The sequence below is a fragment of the Pteropus alecto genome, unplaced genomic scaffold (genome assembly GCF_000325575.1).
Source record: "Pteropus alecto unplaced genomic scaffold, ASM32557v1 scaffold114, whole genome shotgun sequence".
Lineage (NCBI taxonomy): Eukaryota > Metazoa > Chordata > Mammalia > Chiroptera > Pteropodidae > Pteropus > Pteropus alecto.
In genome coordinates this window covers 4,766,782-4,786,209 of record NW_006435793.1, presented here as the reverse complement: position 1 = coordinate 4,786,209, position 19,428 = coordinate 4,766,782, and the positions used below count along the sequence as shown (strand labels likewise).

The 19,428-nt window shown below is 33.8% G+C and overlaps 1 protein-coding gene across 4 annotated transcripts in view; it reads left to right on the top strand.

Moving 5' to 3' along the window:
- The window catches only part of ZCCHC7 (zinc finger CCHC-type containing 7), a 192,276-nt gene that overhangs the window by 46,546 nt on the left and 126,302 nt on the right, over positions 1 to 19,428 (top strand). For 3 of the 4 annotated variants that reach the window (XM_025046544.1, XM_025046545.1, XM_025046546.1), the window contains exon 3: positions 17,506 to 17,571. The exons of the other annotated variant lie outside the window; for it this stretch is intronic. In XM_025046544.1, coding sequence (XP_024902312.1) covers positions 17,506 to 17,571 — 66 coding nt within the window. The remainder of the gene's footprint in view (positions 1 to 17,505; positions 17,572 to 19,428) is intronic. 4 annotated transcript variants of the gene reach the window in all.

Sequence of the window (19,428 nt, the reverse complement as noted above, 5' to 3'; positions counted from 1 at the left end):
TGAATAGATAAATAAAATATAGTACAGTAGTCCTCCCTCATCCATGGGTTCACTTTTCACAGTTACAGTTACCTGTAGTCAACTGCAGTCCAAAAATATTAAATGGAAAATTCCAGAAATAAACAATTCATAAATTTTAAATTGTACCAGTTCTGAGTAGCATGATGCAATCTTGTGGTGTCCCACTCCATTCTGCCTGGGATGTGAATCATTTCTTTGTCCAGTATATCTATGCTATATATGCTGCTGGCTAGTTAGTCACTTAGTAGCCATCTCGGTTGTTAGATTGGTTATATGAGAGAGACAGAGACAGAGACAGACCCCACATTTGTGTAACTTTTATTATAGTATGTTGTTATAATTGTTCTATTTTATTAGTAGTTATTGTTGCTAATCATTTACTGTGAGTAATTTATAAATTAAACTTTTATCATAGGTATACGTGTATATATAGGAAAAAACATAGTATACACAGGATTTAGTACTATCTGCAGTTTCAGGCATCAACTGGAGGGGGTCTTGGAACATTTCTTCCATGGATAAAGGAGGAAATACTAAATATTCTCAAAGTGGAATATTATTCAGCCATAAAAAAGCATAAAGTGCTGATACATGCTACAGCATGCATAAACCTCCAAAATATGCTAAGTGCAAGAAGCCAGACCCAAAAGGCTACATATTCTATGATTTTAATTACCAGAGGCTGGCAGGAGGTAGGAATGGGAAGTGACTATTGGGTATGGGGTTTATGGAGGATGTTCTGGAATTAGATACATGACTGTACATCTTTATAAATATATTAAAAACCACTGAATTGTACACTTGAAAAGGGTAATTTTTATGGTATATAAATTATATCTCAGTTAAAAAAGGGTGAGGGAGTGAAATATACAAATTGCTGGTTTGCAGAGAGATTATTACCAGAAGAGCTGGCCTTTTTTATTCATTTTTGATATAAAAGACCATAATCCGATGTATAAGTCATAGTTATATTTGATCTATATGCTGTATCTTTATATTAGCATTAATTTTACTTGTTTATTTTTACATATCATTTAGGTTGTGGAAATTTAAAAGATGAACATAAGACAGACTTGTGCAATATCAGGCTGTCCTGAAATTGTGCTATCACTTTTTTAAGGTTTTAATGTACTCGTTTCAGTTTGAGAGACTGACAAGCTTTAAGCTAGATTGTAGATACTATGTTAAATTGTAGAAATTTATCTTGCTGGAAATATTTAGGGCAATAAGAGTAATTTCATATTAAAATCAATGTAGATATTTGCGAATTATAAATGTATCATGGTAACGTTGATTAAAAACTTTTCTTAGCATTTTTTGCATTAAAAAAATCTAAAAATCAGCCTTAGCTTTGTAAAATGTTCATGTTATTAAAATTAGGCATTTTTTAAATTTAATAAATAACAGTACGATCTGTACCTTTCGAAATTGTGAGAACATTTGTTTTGTAACTCAGGGGAGAGAATAGATACTTGAATGTAAAATAATAGTTCGGGTTTCAAAATCAAATCCACTGTAAAATATCGGTTGCTTTAGAGGTCAGTCATACCAAATTATATGCCTTATTATTTTAAATGTGGTTTGTTTTCAACGCTGCAGAAATCTCTTTCCTTCAGTTATATTTTAGAGCTGCTATGTGAATACATTACTGAGTTGACTCTAGTTTCTTAGGGCTTGTGTCTTTTCATACTTACTTCTTTTATATTTGATTGAGCTAATTGTCGATATTCAAATTGTTCTGACCTACACAAATTGTAATTTTATATGGTTCAACCCAACAGTAATTTACTTAGGTTATTAGGCAAGTATGAATACAATTTCAATACTAACAGTAAATATTCATTGTACTTTTCTGAGTACTTTACATGGATTAATTCATTTCATTCTAACAACTCACTGCCTTAATACTATTATTTATAGATGAGGAAATAGGTCTAAAGAGGTAATGTCTCTAAAAAGGTGGGAGACTCAGTATTTCAACCCAAGCAGTTTTGCCTCCAGAGCCCACACACTTAACCACAGTGCTATGTTGCCTTCTACTCTTGACCTAGCTCCCTCTTCAACCTCTGGTAGTTTGTAAATTCAAGCCTAAATCTTTATCTTGCCTTGAGCTCCTCTTCTTTCCTCATCCCATGTTAGGTGTTGGGCTTTTATTGCATTGTATTTGTATTATAGTAGTGTTATTCCAGATATGTTTTATAACTACTAGAAGAAATACTCAAAGGAATCTTTTAGCAGAGTATATTACACTGACATTAACACTTGTGTTGTACGTTATTTTGCAAATTTCAGAAGCCTTCTACAGTTTAGCTATCAGTTCAGCAAATACTTATCGAGTACTTTTGTGTCAGATACTATTGTAGCAATTTATTGTGTGTAATAATGTTGTTAACTGAATTGATAAATCTAGGAGTCAACTTTGTGTCATCTGAAGATTCAGACAGTGTTTTGGATCACTGAGAAAGTAAGTTGTTTTCTGTTTTATTCATTCTTTAATGGCAGTTTTCCAGATTATTGGCTTCCATCAAGGAAACAAGCATTGAAAAAATAATGGCAGAGCTAGGGGAACAAGTGCTGTTTCATTTTTTACTGATAGAACTTATCAGAATCCTGTTCCTGTCTCCTGGTCTCTTACTCATCCTGAATCCCCTGACACTTCTATTGGGAATTCTTCTCTTTTGTACTTGGTATCAGAAGGGAAATAGTATCAAAACTCTAAAGAAGGCATTTAGATTTAACATAATATTTAAATCACCATGGTATATCCAAATTTGTTTAAATTCGTACAGTTCATTGCAGTGGTCTATGAATCTGGTTTGCTAAAGAGAGGCAATATGTATCTACTGCATTTAGAAGCAACATATTCTTGGACTGGTCAATATCTGGGTTGTTTCGTGGATTTCTTAAGTTGAGAGGACTGTCCTTGGACAGACTTCTTGGGCCCAAGCAACTTGAAATTCCGCTTTAAGGAAATAAACTAAAGCTCAAAGGTTCATCTCAAAATATGAAGAAACAGGCCAAGTTGAGCAATTTTTGAGTTTGAGAATGAAATTATCATTCATTCTTTTTTGAATTACTATTGTAAAGATTTTTTAGCATATAAAACTATCTCGTGTCAGATTATCAGTAGTTTTATATTAGAGATCCATTAGTGTAGTAATGGGTGGGGAGGGGAGATCTCATGTTATTTTTGGTATGCCAGAGCCTAAAGAAGTAGTCATCTTATATATAAATTTAGTGCTGATTTTATTATTGTGTATTATTGCCATTCGGTATTTTTATTACATACAACTAAATAAATGTTTGATTTAAAAAGTAGAGAAATTAATTTTGAATAAATATATCTATATAAAAATTTTAATCATGATACACATAAGAGGAGAAGTAATTCAAGAGGATAAACTTGGTGAAAACTGAAGTTAAAGTGACCTATGCATAAAGAATTTTAAACCGGTTGGATAAATGGGTGTATTCTTTAGATGAGGTATTTCCAAATGAGGTTGCTTTCACAGACACTGGTGGTTAGGACTTGTATGTGTGCTTTTTTGGGAGGAGACTATTCAGTGTACTACAGGGAGTAAGTGTCCATTAACATCTCATTTTTCAAGATTTCAGTTAACATTTCATGTAGTAAATGTTGCATGTTTTTTCTGACATACAATATTTTAGAGGTTGTATTATTTTACCCCTCTCCCCACAATTACTCAGAAAAATGAACTCTTTTTCCTGGTGGGATTTTTGGGTAGAGAGGAATCTTTTTTGTTAAACCCACTTTACTGTCATTTTTTCAGAGTATTAAAATGAGTTCCAAACAGATTATATGATACGTGCTTAGTTTAATGTTTGTTTATTTTTAGATGTTTACTCCTTTTACTTTCTCTTCCTGTCCTACTTCTTGTGGATAGCATGTAAATAAATCTTGAAATTTGGGGCAGGAGAAGTGGAAAAGGTTAATCCACTTCTAATACTGACATAATTTTCAAAGTAACTGATTCCAAGGATGAGCAAATTGTATTTTATTTAATAGCTATGAGAGATGGATTTTCATAAACTTTTATCCAAAGTAACTAGATTCATACATTCAGTATAAAGGGTGTTATGAAAATGTAAAGTTCATTAATATGCTGTATATTTTTTCCCCTTGAATGTAATTTAGAGATTATATACTATAATAGGATTTATGACATTACACTCTTTAATCTTTAGGGTGTTACTAACACATCAAGGACAGTTGACAGTAACCGAAGTTCGCCTGAATTTTAAGAATGTATTAGTATTATGGGATATCAGGAATTTAACACGAAACAAAATTTATACTGTTTTTTTTCTGCAGGCCAAAAATTAAATCTTTAAGAACTAACAAAATGAATTAAAGATGAAATGATTTATTTCTAAGGTTAGGCTTTAATCACTACATGGTTATGGCATTTCTTCAAAGTATTTGTTTCTGTGTATCTGAATTTGCCCTTAGTAACCCAACTGGATTTTGTAAAATAGAACAATCTCTTCTCTCCAGTTTGGCACTCAGAAGGAGCTCTGACTTTAAAAAAGGTAAGTGTATTTCTCTAACAGGAATAGCTTGCCATTCTAAAATATAAGACAAGCAAAACACTGGCCCAATTAACCTTCCTCAGTGCTTTTTTTCTTTGTGTACAACAAATACGTTGATATTTTACTGGCATAAAATGTGTATTTTATTTGAATCTTTAAGTCATTGTTCAGTTTTTTCTTTTTAATTCCGTTATCATTTCTTTTATGTTGGATTGGAATAGTTTAGATTGTAAGCTTCTAAAAGGGCAAAGAATCTACCTTTTCAGCTGTGGTCTTGACAATATCATGCATAGATAGGTACTCACAAGCCATTTGATGTCATTGTTTCTGCTTTGGAAGAAGAGAGGATCAGTGGGAAGAAATGAGGAAAATGGCTGTGCCTTTAAAGATCTATGGAAATCAGATTTTTCAGAAGTTGCCCTTTAAAAGGTGCACATAGTAGTTTTAACTATCTTTTTGCCCTATTTCGAGTTGGAGTTTGCTCGGTATATCTTTTGTCTTATATATTATAACTACATACAGTGAAAACTCCATTAGACACTGTTACACATTTTGCTTTTTGTTTTCAACATAGTTTAAAGATCTCAGGAGAAGAAGGACTATTAACCATTTCTGTTGCTTATCTCTCATTCGTAATGTTTAGGTTTCATTCTGGTGTCTTTTCTCTTTCAAGAACTTTCTTCAGCAATTTTTTTAGAGCAGATCTGCTGGCAGTGAATTCTCTTAGTTTTCCTTCATCTGAGGCTATCTTTATTTCACCTTCATTCCTGAAGGATATTTTCCTTGAGTATAGAATTCTGGGTTGAGTTCATTTTGTTAGCGCTTAAAAATGTCCTTCTACTTCCTTCTGGCCTCTGTGGTTCTGTTGAGAAATTCTCTGTCGTTTTAGTTTTGTTGCCCTTTAAGTAACACAAGTAAAGCTGAAAATTTGAGTTTTCAGTCATTATTTCCTCAAATAATTTTTCTTTGTGTACCACACCCTCTCATTTCCTTCTTGGACTCCAGTGAAATAAGTATTAGATCTCTTCTTTTCTCATAAGTTCCTGAGGGTTGGCTTTAAAAATAAAAAAATAAATATGTATATTTTTTCCTCCTCTGTTCAAATGGATATTCTCTATCTTCAAGGTTACTAGCCATTTCCTCTATCATATTCATTTGGCTTTTGAGCCTATCCAAGGGGATTTTCATTTTGGTTATTTTAATTTTCAATTTCTAAATTTTTCTTTTGGTTCTTCTTTACATCTTTATTTGAAGAGATTTTTCACCTTTCCATTTATTCTAAAAGTGTTTGCTCTTGTTAGAACATTTTCATAGCAGCTTCTTTTGAAAGTCTTTGTCAAATAAATTTATATATGTTATTTCAGTGTTGGCATCTGTTACTTGTCTTATAAGTTGAAGTTTTCCTGATTCTTGATGTGTCAAATTATTTTGGACTATATCCTGGACAATTAGGTATTACATGATAATACTGCCTTGTTTAAATCCTATGGTAAATGTTGATTTTTTTTGTTTTAGTAGGGAATCAGTCTGGTTGGGTTCAGTCTGCAAGTTCTAACCAGCCTCCTGTGAGTTATTCTGATAAATCAATTCTTTTTACAAAACCTTTGCAGTACAGTTTAGATCTTTCCTGCATATATGCCAAATAGTGGCCAGCCTAGAAACTGGGTGGTTGTCTGTTCTGTAGTTCAGTTCTCAGAGTCTGTAGTATGCTATTTAAGCATCAGCTCCATGCATGCACAGCTTAGAGATTAGCCCAGAAGTTCATAAACTAATGGGATCACTTTCCTGAGCTTCTCCCTCTTTACAGTCTCCCTGGTACTTTTTGATTACCTGGATTTCCCTCTTTTGGTCCTCCACAGAGTTGGGGCTTTAATTACTCCCTTCTGCTGTGTACTTCTTGCAGCTGTGCCTCCATGTCGGATGAAGGAGAAGGCAGACAGAAAAAAATAAAGAACAGGAGTTTGTGCCATCCTCTTGAAGAGGATGGTTTCCTCTCTCAGAGTTTAGACTCCAGATCCCATTGCTGTTGCTGTTGCTGCCTCCACTGCATCACAAGCTTGCTTACGGTTTGAGGTACAAAAGAATGTTGAAAAGAACACAGACCTGAGGAATTTCCTCTACTCTAAGTGTTAGGAGACTGCTTTCCTGAACCTTAAGCTACTAGAGGGCTTGTCCCTGGAGTTCCCTCTGTCTGCCTGAGTGCCCACTTGTAAGTTTCTGCTGTGTCGTGTTTAGGCCAGAGGACACAAAGGGGGTACCAGTTTGGTGATAATTAGAATTCTGATCTTCCCCAGTCTGCCTTCAGAGCTCTTAAATATTTGATTTATGCCTCCTGTCCAGGTTTTATACCTGCATTCAGTGGGAAAGACAGGGTAGAGTGTGCTTATTCCATCTCATCTGAGACTAGAACTCCTGATATATATTTGAAATAGCCAAAAGATTTAGAGCAAGTGAAGCAATTTGTAACTCTAGGGTGTGGGTTTCCCCTCACTCTGATTTTATACCTCATGTTTTTAAGAGTACACATGTTAGGACCCCCATGAGGAAAGTAGCCTATTTATGGGTACGTTAAAAGTGCAAATTTAGAAAAACATTTTGGGTACTGGAAGCCATTGGGATTTTTGCCTTTTCAGAGAAGCACAATAAATCTTTTTTTATGTAAAAAGTAATTTTATCTTAATTTTATGTCTTTCTAATTTGTCATAGATAACATTCTAGCCTAGATACCTAACAACCATTTTCCAGCAAGTTTCCTTTTTGTTTGTTGTTTTGTTTTGTTGTAGTAGTTAATTAGGTTTTGCTTTTTTATCATTAGTGCATTTTTTTGAAAGTATGTTGAAGATTTTTCTTTCTCATATATATTTTTTATTTCATCTGTTATCTTTCTTTTTCTGTCCTTTCTGTATGTTTTTATTATTATATTTATTCAGTCTACCCTCATCTCTCATTTAGCTAAAATGGGTGGATAGGAATTATATAGGGGTGCTTCCCTGAGAGTTTAAACTCAGGCTAGGAAAAGGTCGACTCTGTTCTCCAAATACTGTCTGCCTCTGTGGTCCCCCTGGCTAATTAGAATTCCAAAAGTCATTAATAACCACTTAAATTAATCAGATTATACCTGTAATTGCTAAAGGTGAGGTTCAGACAATGTTTAACTCCCTCTTGATGAACCCAAACACCAATCAAAACTGGGTAGGAATTCAACATTTCATTTTCATTTCTGCCTAAAATCTCCATGACATAAAGGTTACGTAGACCATTCCACTTGCTCATTTGCAGCAGTCTAGTTTACAACAGTGTGAGGAAGCCCTGCCAATAATTCAGCTTTCATTAGGAGACAAAAGCTAAATAGATTGATGTTGTGAAAATACATTCTCATTGTTTGTGAAAGTCCTTTGGTGCAGAACTTTAGAAAACTCCTAACAATAATCTTTTAGTTAAATGCAAAAGTATTTTTAAAGAGCTAAAAATTCTCTCAGCAACTGATGTTGCAACAGTAAATTGACAGTAGAAGTCTCCGAAGGGACATTAAGCAGGTGGAAAAACAGCTATAATTTCAAAACTTTAGATAAAGAGGTGTGGAAATTGACCAGTCTTAAAAGTCAGAAGAAAACCTACCAAAAAAAAAAAAAAAAAAAGAAGAAGAAACCCTACAGTTAATCTAGTTCAGATTTCCTCATATAGGTTCTTTCACCAACATATTGGACACAGTCACCCAGTCTCTGTGTAAATATCTCAGTAATAGCAATTATTAAAAAGGCAGCCCATCTAGTAATCAGATGACTTGTCATTGTCAGAGAATCCCGATCTGAAATTAATAACTATCATTTGTTTTCTTTACTTCTTGAATCATAGAGCATTATTTGAATACAGCTACAGGTTTGCCTCTTTTCCCCACTCTCCCATCTTTGACCCTGCCACTAGATTAGGTGTGTAGTTGTGAACTTTGAAAACATATTGGAGAATAAAATGTTAAATAAGCATGCCTGTAAGAGAGCACTCTTCATACATGGTTGAAGTTGAAAATTTTTAAAGCAAGAATAGGAACAGTCAGATGAAATGTATATCAACATGTAACAGACTATTTCTCAAAGGGTTATTCTTTTCACTGCTAATATGTGTGTCAGCTATGGAAAAGTCTAGGTTCAGGTACTAAGTAACGAAAATTAGTTTGAGAAAAAGACATCTTACTGGAATCTGCACAGTGCTCCTTCGACAAAGATATCAGTCAGTAGATGTCATGCTCTACACCTGTCTAAAATGACTCATTTCGTTTCCTGATTACCACTTATAGATTTTTCCCGTTTTTAGAAAACTTTACACAAAATGTAAACTTTATACATCGGGATTATTCTTTGGTCCACATCTTTTCTTTGAATGAAATAAGCTTTGGGATGCTTATTTAGATGTTCAATAGAACAGTGTGGAGAACAGTAATTGTGTTTGGGCTAAAGAATTAATCCATTTAGTCATGGGAAGCATTACTTAGCTTTTCCTTAGCAGCTGAATTGTAGTGCAACTTAGGCACTATTTTAGGATTTTAGCCTCACACAGAAACTTAGAAATGAAAGTTTATTTGTATTGATGAATGTATGCTTTTGAATAATGAGCCATTCATTTCAATGAAAGTGCAATTGTTTTTCAGTTCAGTTCTTATGTTTAACTGTGAATTAAAAGCTACATCTTTGTATTATCCCAATTTTTAAAAAATCGGGATCTTTTAGACAGAAAAGTAGTTTAACAGAGAAAGTATTCTAATAAATAATAATTGAGATAGCTTCAGAAAGGATTGTAACTTCAAAATTTTCTAACGGTACTACTATACTTCTGTACTGTGTCAGTCAAGCATTCTAATAAAATTACCTTTATCAACTAATTATTTTCTTAAGATAAACTCACTGAATTTTGATATCTAATAGGCTGAAAAAATCATTTTTAGAATGTTACATTTCCACCTCAGAAAAATAAATATGGAAAACATTTTTTAAAAATTGTTAATTTAAATGATTGGATAAAAGGAATTTCTCAGCTTATAAAACAGACCTGCACATGTGCACCTGTACCGTAGTCTGTCAAGATCTGCAGCCTGAAGAAAAATCTAACTTTTTTTTTTAACTTTGTGCTTATCGTTACCTGTTTATGCTGTTGGATTTTCCTCTTATTTCATATTACATTTTATATTTACTACCAATTAACATATTTATTAAGCATTCACTATGTGCCTATTACAGAGTTTAACTGTACTGAGATGGATGGATATATGATAAGACAGAGGAATAAACAAGTTCTGGTTTCAGCCCACACCTTCAAAGCAGAAAGCTAAGGCCATTTAACTCACCTCCAAATCTATTTTTAAGCTTCCCTCAAAGAATTAGCCCTATGTGTGTGGGTGTGTATGTATATGTAGAGTGGTCTGAACCTTCTTTGAAGTCGTCTTTTTTTAAAAAAAGCTTTATTGAGGTATAATTCATATGCCATGTAATTTACCCATTTAAAGTATATAATTCAATGCTTTTTAAAAATTTTACTCACAGAGCTGTGCAACCATCACCATAATTAATATTAAAACATTTACGTTTCTCCCAAAAGGTATCCATGCCCAGTATCATCACTCCTCCATTATTCCCCCAAACTGTGAGCCCAGTGCAACCACTAATCTACTTTCTGCCACTGTAGATTTGCCTACTCTGGGCATTTCATATAAATAGAGTCATATAATACATAGTTCTCATGATTGGCCTCTTTCACTTATAATGTTTTCAAGGTTAATTCATGCTATATAGCATGTATCAAAACTTAATGCCTTTTTATTACTGAATAATATTCCATTGTATGGGTATAGTACCTTTTGTGTATCATCAATTGGTGGACATTTGGGTTGTTTTCACTGTTTAGTTACTAGGAATAATGTTGCTATGAACATTTGTGTACAAGTTTTCCATGGACAAATCTTTTTCTTTTTAACATCTTTTTAATTCTATTAGGTCTATACCTAGGAATGGAATTGCTGACTCTTACTCATTTTCTTTTTTTAAGAATGCATAATTTACTGTTAACTTAATGTCTGTTTCCTCCCTTACAGTCTCACTTGATCTCCCCAATCAGGCTCTAGTTACTTTTCTTATCATCCTTCTTTCTCTACCAGAGGAAATTGTATTTATCTTTCAAAGCATGGCTCAAATATATCTCCTTTGTGAGATAATTTCCAGTCATAGCCATCACATAATTATTTTTGTACAAATCTTTAGCATTTGACTTATATTGCTGTTGTATTAAAATTTGTGATATTTATGCAATGTGATTATGCATATGTCTCACTAGAGTTTGAATTCTTGAGTACAGAAATTGCCAGAAATCTTTGTTTCTTTGGCAAAATGCCTGACACACAGCACTTAGTTGGATTAATTTTGGGGGTCTTCTTGCTCAGTTTCTCCATGATATAAATCCATCTTACACTCTACTGATTTTTCCTATATTTCTCACACTGGCATTCAAGACTTTCTGGTTTCCACGTCATCAGCCAAAGTACTCGTTTTTTCTCAAGATTTTCTTGCTTTCCAGCTTTCTCGTTTCTTCCTGTTTTTCCCCCTGTGCAGAATGTTCCTTTTTATCCTGTCTTAACTTTTCGATAGCCTTACTTCAAGCCATTTGTGAATCAAGTCATCAGATATGTATTCTTAAGTGACATTTAAGAATGTTCATCTATATTCCTAGGGTTAACCTAAGCTTTAGAATCTATATTAAGCATTTATGTTGTTTTCTTAGGTTTAAACCAAAGAACAGAATGTATATTTAGGCAGACTCTAGTTTTCAAAGCCTATTTTACAGATTACTGGTACAGATGAAAGATCACCAGCACCCGTATGTGTAACTCCCTACCCTAGTTAGCCACAACAATTCTTCCCTCTTTTCTGTTCCCCCATACTGCTTTTCTTTTTTTTTTTTTTACTCCTGTTAAGATGCTCTTCTTTTCCCGTAGTAGGTGTATACCCAGCTTTTCTAGTAATCCTTTGCTGAGGATGGGCCTATGGATGAATTCTTTATGGAAGGTACTCATCTGAATGACTGTATGTTTGCCAGACAGGCACCTAGGTAACTCAGTACCTTTCAGTGCCAAATGTTTCCTGGGCATTTAAATTGGATTTCTACTTTTCTGGAGGACACATATTTACTTATGACCGTTTAAAGATACACTTCATTTTTCATTGATAGAAACAATATTAACTAGGTATAAATAGATGACAGTGTGATAATAAAGCCAGTCTATTCTTAAAAAGAGAGTGGTAGTTTCATGTAAATCTGTGTCAGAAGTATCAAAATGAACTTATCCTGGGTTGATAGCTCCTATTTACTTTTGATAGCCCAACTTTAGAAGAATGATAGTAATAAGGCATTAGAATCAAATTACTTTCCAAGAGGCCAAAGGCAGCTTAAAAAAGTTTTAAAGATGGAAGAGATACTGAGTGTTGTATAAAAAATAGGTAGAGAACTATATTATGGTAAAAGAATGTAGAAAGTATATAGGCTTTGGATTCAGATAGACCAGGGTTTTCTGTTTCAGTTTTGACGGTGAGCCTCAGAGTTTTTCTACTATAAAAAATGAAGATGATAATACAAAAATTATTAATTAGGCATGAATGAGAACCTGCGAAATGCACTTAGCACAGTACCTGCACAATAGTAGCGAGATAAAGATATTCTTTCCATGAATGTTTTTTAATCAAATTGTTTCTATTCTTTTACTTTTCTCTGTCCTCAGGAGTTTCCCTCTTGCTCCTTCTTAGTTAGTCCAAATCTGTCAAAGTCCACCTGAAATCTCATCTTTATTGAAGCTTCTCCTTTGTGACCTTTGTGATCTGATTTTCCTTATCTTTAAAATGCAAGAATTGAATTGAATACCTAGACCCTTTCTACACTTGATTATGATTCTCAGAATCAGACTCAGACTCAGACATTAATACTGCTGTTTGAACTCCTGGCACTTACTTATACCACACAATTGAGTACACTGATCTTGTATTTGTTGATACTATGTTTTCATATGAATATGGATATATTGAGAACAGTCTCTGAAAATCAGACAAACGCTATTCTTTATCATTCATACTATAGTGGCATTTGAATAGATAGGGGAATATACTTTTGTTTTGTTGGGCTAGTATTTTTAATGAAAAATTGGATGATGGTTGGAGCCCAGATTGGATTACCTGATTTCACCGTGATTTAAAAAGATAATACAGAGGTCCTATGAGAGACTTTAGAGCTTACTTAGTAAGTGGGTAGGGTAGTATAGAGTTAAATAGCAAGCCTTGCGGAATCTTAGATCATGGGACTAACAATAATATTGTCTTCTTAATTTAATAAGTTTGCCAAAGAATATTCAAATGAACAAGTGTAACTTACGATTCTATAGCAGGTAAAAGAATATTTGATTGAAAAGACCTAATTTTAAGAACTAGGCATATTTTTAGTGGTGCAATGATTTTGAGACTTAGTAGAGTAGAACTCATACCTTATAGAAAATATTTTGTTTCACGTTTCCTGTTATGTTTTCTTTAATAGCTCTTTGTTTCATTGTGACCAATTTTAGCACTATGAAATATATTAATCAGTTTTAGCAAGTTACTGTTTATTTTTTATTTAAAAAAATTTTTTATAAAGTTTATTGGAGTAACGTTAGTTAATACAATTATATAATTTTCAGGTGTACATTATAATTTGACATCTGTATATTCTGTTGTGTGTTTACCACCCAAGCAAGTTCCTGTTTAAAACTGAGTATTTAAAATTAACTTTTTCCTCTAACATGTTCATTTTTGAGCTCTCTGTTCTTTTACATAAATATTTGATATATAAATATTATAAATATTTGCTTTCCATTTAATGAAATTTAGTGTTATGGTTATTTTAATGTCATCTGAGGCCATTAAAAATTCTCTCAAAATAATCTGGAATATTATTAAATTGTTAAAATCTATAGGTTTTTTGTCTAAGTAGAAATAAAAATTTAGAGTATTAAGCCTTTATTAATGATTGCAGGTGATTGTTGGGTAATTATTAAGCTAATTGTAACTTAAAATTCATATTGTTATATATCATAACATGTTAAGAAAATTTGCACCGATGTGTTTATTTGAATACATAATAATGTATTAACAAATTATAACATAGTAAGTTGTTATAAATTAGTTGTGTTTTATTAAGAGGTCACTCTGTTGTATTTTATTCTTATAAGGGAGGGGGAAAACGCAATTCAGAGCGATAATCAAAGCCAAGGTAGAGCAAGTTGTTAAACACTTTAGACTTAGACTTTTTCCCCCCATCTAGTGTGATACTTTAAAGGCAGCTGCTGCAGATAAACTCTAGAGCCCCAGATGGTGGTTGCCTAATCCTCATGAGAATTCATGTCCTGGAAGCAGCTCTTATCTCTCCAGACCTGACATTGTGAGCTTTCACTAAGGAGGGAATAATATAAACATGCTATGCATGAGTTTCACTTCTTGAATATGTCAAAGACACAGGAAGTTATAGTAAAGTATAGCAAGAACAGTGTTCGTTCATATTATTGAAAGTGTTGTTATTTAAAGCACTTGATACTAACTTGTGATGTGTGATGGGAGTGTGGCTTGAGAGGAAAAACACAATGAACATTTTCATAAAACAAAATGCCACTTCTCCCAATATCATAAATTTAGAGATGTAGAGTTGTCATTAAGTGTGCAGTACCCAAAAGAATTCACTGGTATGTGATTTGCTCTAACAATTTAAAACAATTTATCCTATAAATGAATGTTCTGTCTTTTGTTTTCCACCCAGTTTTCCTTTCTATTTGGAAAGTGAAAATAACTGTTGCACTATTCTGAATTTACTGTTTTGTTCAGAAAAAATTCCAGGAATCCGATCAGTGAGATCTGGGTCTGTGACAACTAGAAATGGTTATCTCTTTAGCATAGCAACCAAATGTTCTGAAGTGGGTTTGAAAAGATTTGATCTATTCCATGCAAGTGTCACATTGAATATATGAACAGTGATGTTGACACTGTCATTGTGAGTAATTGTTGAATCACCCATCATTTGAGGATATGACTCTGTAGGCAATGTGGGGGCCTTTTCTCTCTGAAAATTATAAAATTTATAATCAAATGAAAAATTATAATGTCCCTCACAATATAACTATAGCCTGTCTTTTAAGTTTTATATCTCTTTCCTCTAAATACTCTGTTCTCTAGCCACTCTGGACCTCTCAGAAGGTCCAGAATACTTAGACTAGTCCCAGAATCTGTTGTGCCCTTTTATGTTACAGTTTCTCATTTAATTTCATTTTCCTGAACAGCCTTTTCTTAAAGGAGCTTCTAGTCATCCTATGAGACTTAGCTTAAAAATCACTTCTTCAGTAAATCTTCTGCAGTTCAGATCATTTCATTTTCTTTTCTCTTATAGTGTTATATAGCAAGAGTAATCTTCCTAAAATACCAGTTTGATTGTTTCAAAACAGTGCATTTCATATCAAAACCAGTGTATCAGCCTAGTAGTCTTCCTTTTTCTGGTCCATCTTAACCAGTCTCATCTTCTCTTTCTTCTTGGCTACTTCCCTGTCCTGAAATGACTTACAGTTATTTCTTCCCCTGAGCCTACTTTATGCTTCTTTGCAGTGGAATGCCCCTCCCCCCATATTTGTCTGTTTTAGTCTTTCTCATGTTTTAAGATCTTGCCAAGTATTGTCTTCTCCATGAGGCCCCCACATTCCAAGTTAGAAATCACAGCACCGTTGAACACATATTATGGGTACAACATTATGCTAGATTCGATTGAATACAGAAACTACTAAGAAAAGAAAAATCCTGATCCTTAAAGAGTTTATAGTTTAAAAGAGATGACTATTATACAAGGTAGAAAGTGTTTGGTGCCATAAAAGAGAAAGCATTCAGTTTATAGGAGACATTACTTTCAACTAGAATACTCATGAAAGACATATTTTAAGTAACTTGTGTTAATTGCCACCTCTGTTCAGTTGGGAGTTCTTGATGATAGAGCCAGCTCACTCAAAGTTTGCATATTCTGCAGTGTCTATCTAGCACAATATCTCAGGGAGGAGTGAGAGAAAAAAATAAATTTGAAAGATTAATGAGAAAGAATTGAGTAAAATCCGAGCTTCGGTTATTAGATAGGACTGGTGACAGGATTAAGGAAGAGGCATCAATAAAGTTTTTACACTGAATTAATTGATGATCAGCCCTTGGAGTGTTTGTCATATTTTCCTTGCTTTATGAAATTCTTTTGCCTATCATGTGCTAGCGTAGTCTGAAACGTCCTGCTTATCACCTGTATATGTTAGTGGTCTACCCACTGAGCTCATTTTCTATTGCTTCCTGTTGCTGTCACATTTGCCTCACTCACCCCTCCCCACCTGCATTCTCTTTTTGGGATTCTGTTTCCTGTAGTACATTAAAAGGCCAATGAAAACATGCCCCAGATGGTGCTGTTCTTTATCATGATCTCTCACCACTTTGTGTTCCTATTTAAAAGAGCAAACAAAAAGCAAAACAAAAAGACACATGCTGCTGGTTTGTAACCCAGCTGGCTCTGATTTCTCTTATTCTTGTCTTTGCTGTTCTCCCTCATTCTTGGTTTCTACTCTGTTTCTTTTTCTTACTCTGCTCCCATTTCAGCTTTCCCGTTTGTATGCACCACCATTGTAAAATCCTTTATACTCTCTCTCTCACTGGATCGTGCATTCTCTTATTCTTGCTTCCTATTCGGAATCCCCTCTTTTTGTCTGTTTTCTCTGTTTCTAGTTTCATGTCTGCCCATCATCTTTTCTCGCTATTTTTTTTTCTCTATTTCCACTTCTGCTTTTATTATCCTCAACTCTCCTTTTTCCATTCTTCACTATATATTGTTTTTAAAAAGTAAACAAATAGAAAACCCCAAACAAACCTAAAAACAAAACATATAACTCCCTAGCTGTATCTAGGCCTCATTTTATACTTCATTTCCATATTCCCTATTGTTTTAATTAGAGCCGACTCCATGCTTTCCCTTTCATTTATTACTTTTTGTTCTGTTTCCCATATTTCTTCCCCATAATAAATCTTAAAAAGCAGTAATCCCAGCTGTGCTCCATTTCCATTCCCACTCCATGCACTTCCTCTTTCCATTATTCTTCCAATGATTGTGTGCGTGTGTGTGAAAGCCTTGAGGAAGGTATGGCTAATGTGCAGTTATACAATACTGAGTCCTGCAATGACGGCTATTTTACTTCTTAGAAGCCTTATCATTGAGGCTAGAAGCAGGAGCTAAATCAAAAAGAGAATAAAGAGTCAAATAAAGTGGAGGGTGTTTATAGCGGTTTTTGTTAATTATGCTGTGTAAAAAATGCACTGGAAGTGTAATTGAGGAACAAGAAAGTAGGATAAGTAGGCCAAAAGTGGACCATTGGGAGGCTCTCTGCTCAAAAAATATATATATGTCTATAATATGTATATATATATTTATTTCTTCCCTCCTCCCTGACTGTACCTACCACTAAGTTCTATTAATTAGAAATGCATGTGGTTTAACTGGTCTTTAAAAAATGCAAATGTCTTATGATATTAAGTCTTATTTAGACCTTGTGTGAATTTCTCTTAAGCAGGTTGTGAATAGAAATGCTCGTTTTATTGAGTGTACAGTAAGGCCAGTGAAAGGAGGACAGACTCTAATAGAATGGGCTGTGGGGGATAAGAGTATCACTGCATTCTGTTGTAACTTTTGGAATTCATTGCATTTTTTAACTGAAGGAGGTATTACTGAAGCTCTAGCTTAATTTATTTTATGTGTGAAAAAAAACGGTCCAGAGAGGTTGACTTGTTCAGGTCTTCTAGCTTCTTAGTGATGGTTAAGGGACAATTCTATCCATTGTTCTCATTATAGCATCATGTTTTCGTGTTACAGTAGATTCCTTGTCATTCCTTGACTTGAAGTGGGAGAAACAGGATCAAAGAGAAAAAGGGACAAAAGGTAATATGTCTGTTTGCCCTACCAGGTCCTCCTTCCTTTCTACTTTTGTTATCAACGTATTATTATAATCTGCATTTCCATATTTGGAGAACAGATGCCACTTGAATAACTAAGAATCTGTTGTATTTGCCAATAGAAGAAAACAAAAACATTAGATATTTATTAAAGAGAAAAGCTAATTAAAAGTATATTTAAAAATCTCTGCTGTTTTATTTATGTTCATCAAAAATACAACTTCTAAGATGATCACTTTTTGTCTAGAAATTTTGAATGAGTGGGAAAGAAGCCAAAACTGACTGGAGAGTCAAGTGGTCCAACATTACTTGAAAAAAGTTGAATGTGTTTAAATCAGCAGGTTCCAGTGACATGCATCCTAAGGCACTTAAAAATTTGTCAGATATCATTGCAGAGGCACTAGCAAATTACCATGCACAGGATGTGAAAAGGGCATAGTAATGGTAGTCCTTCTAAGCCACCACTTTTGTTAATCTAGTGCTCTTCACCACCTCCCTCTAAAGCTGTAGAAACAAAGAAGCTATACAAAACTCACATTATTTGCATTGCATTGGCCCTTGAAAACACCATTTGCCTAGCAATACCCCATTTTCATTTGTCATTTTCCCAACTTATGCATTCTAAATATAAATCCAGTATGGGTTTTAAGAGCTTGTATAACATCTGTGGAAAATAGTAAAAATAATACTTCCATTCACAAGTGTTTCTAGAGCTCTACTTTTTGGAGTACTTTTAACACACTGTCTCGTTTCATCCTCCAACCTACCCAGAATGTTTCTGCTGTACTGTGTAAAGATACTGATTTGTATTCATTAGATTCAGTTTGTTACTATTAATCCAGACTTTCTTGTTTGTTTATATGTTATATATTCTTCCTGCTTCCACAAAAGGATTTGAGATAGATTGAGATAGGATGCATATACACTAGCACAGTTAAAAGTCATAGAATAAAAGATCAGATAATTTTCCTTCTTCTAGAAACCAGAAGTGAAATGAGTAGTGCACTTAAACATTAAATTTAGCTCCCAGCTTTGGCAGGCAAAGCAAAGGGAAATATAATGTGTTTTAGTTTTTGTTTAAAGAGATGCAAATTACTTTTTACCTAATTTCATGGTTATTTATGTACACTATTATGTCTATATACTCCTTTAGAGTAGGGACCGTATGGATCCCTGTTTCTACTCATAACAATGTTTAGCGTGAGTGAACAAGTGGTTGAATTTGATTTCTTTTGAAGAAAGTACTTATTTTGGCACTGAAATCTAAGAGAAAATTTGTTACTTGAATTCTTATGAAAGAAACACTGACTAATATAAATTATAGACAGCTATTCTAACCAAGGTTTTATAAAGGATGCAAAACTTATTCATATAGACCTTAATGAAACTACCTCCTCACCCTTACATACATATGCGTGCGTGCACACACACACAGGAGATAACTGGGAAGGGCAGGGTGGTCTCTCGAACACATCATCAGCTTCAGTCAGATGGACTGAGGTCTAGTCCCAGATCTACTGCTTTGGGCTCTGTGGCTTTGGACAAACTGTGTAATGTTGCTTGAGTTTCCGTTTTCTCAGTTATAAAATAGAGCTATTAATACTGTTCTCAAAGGGATTGGGGTTGATTAAATGAAGTAATCCAGGTAGCTACTTAACAGTTTATGGGTTTGTGCAGCCATATACTTCTATTTTCATCCTTCTCCTCAGTCCTTTGCTGTAGTGGTCATCTGTAATGCGTGTGTTTTCACTGCAAAGCCCACAATAAAATGTTACAATTTTTGCTTTAAATAGTCATATATTTTTTTAAGAATTTAGGAAGAAAAATATATATATTTCTAATT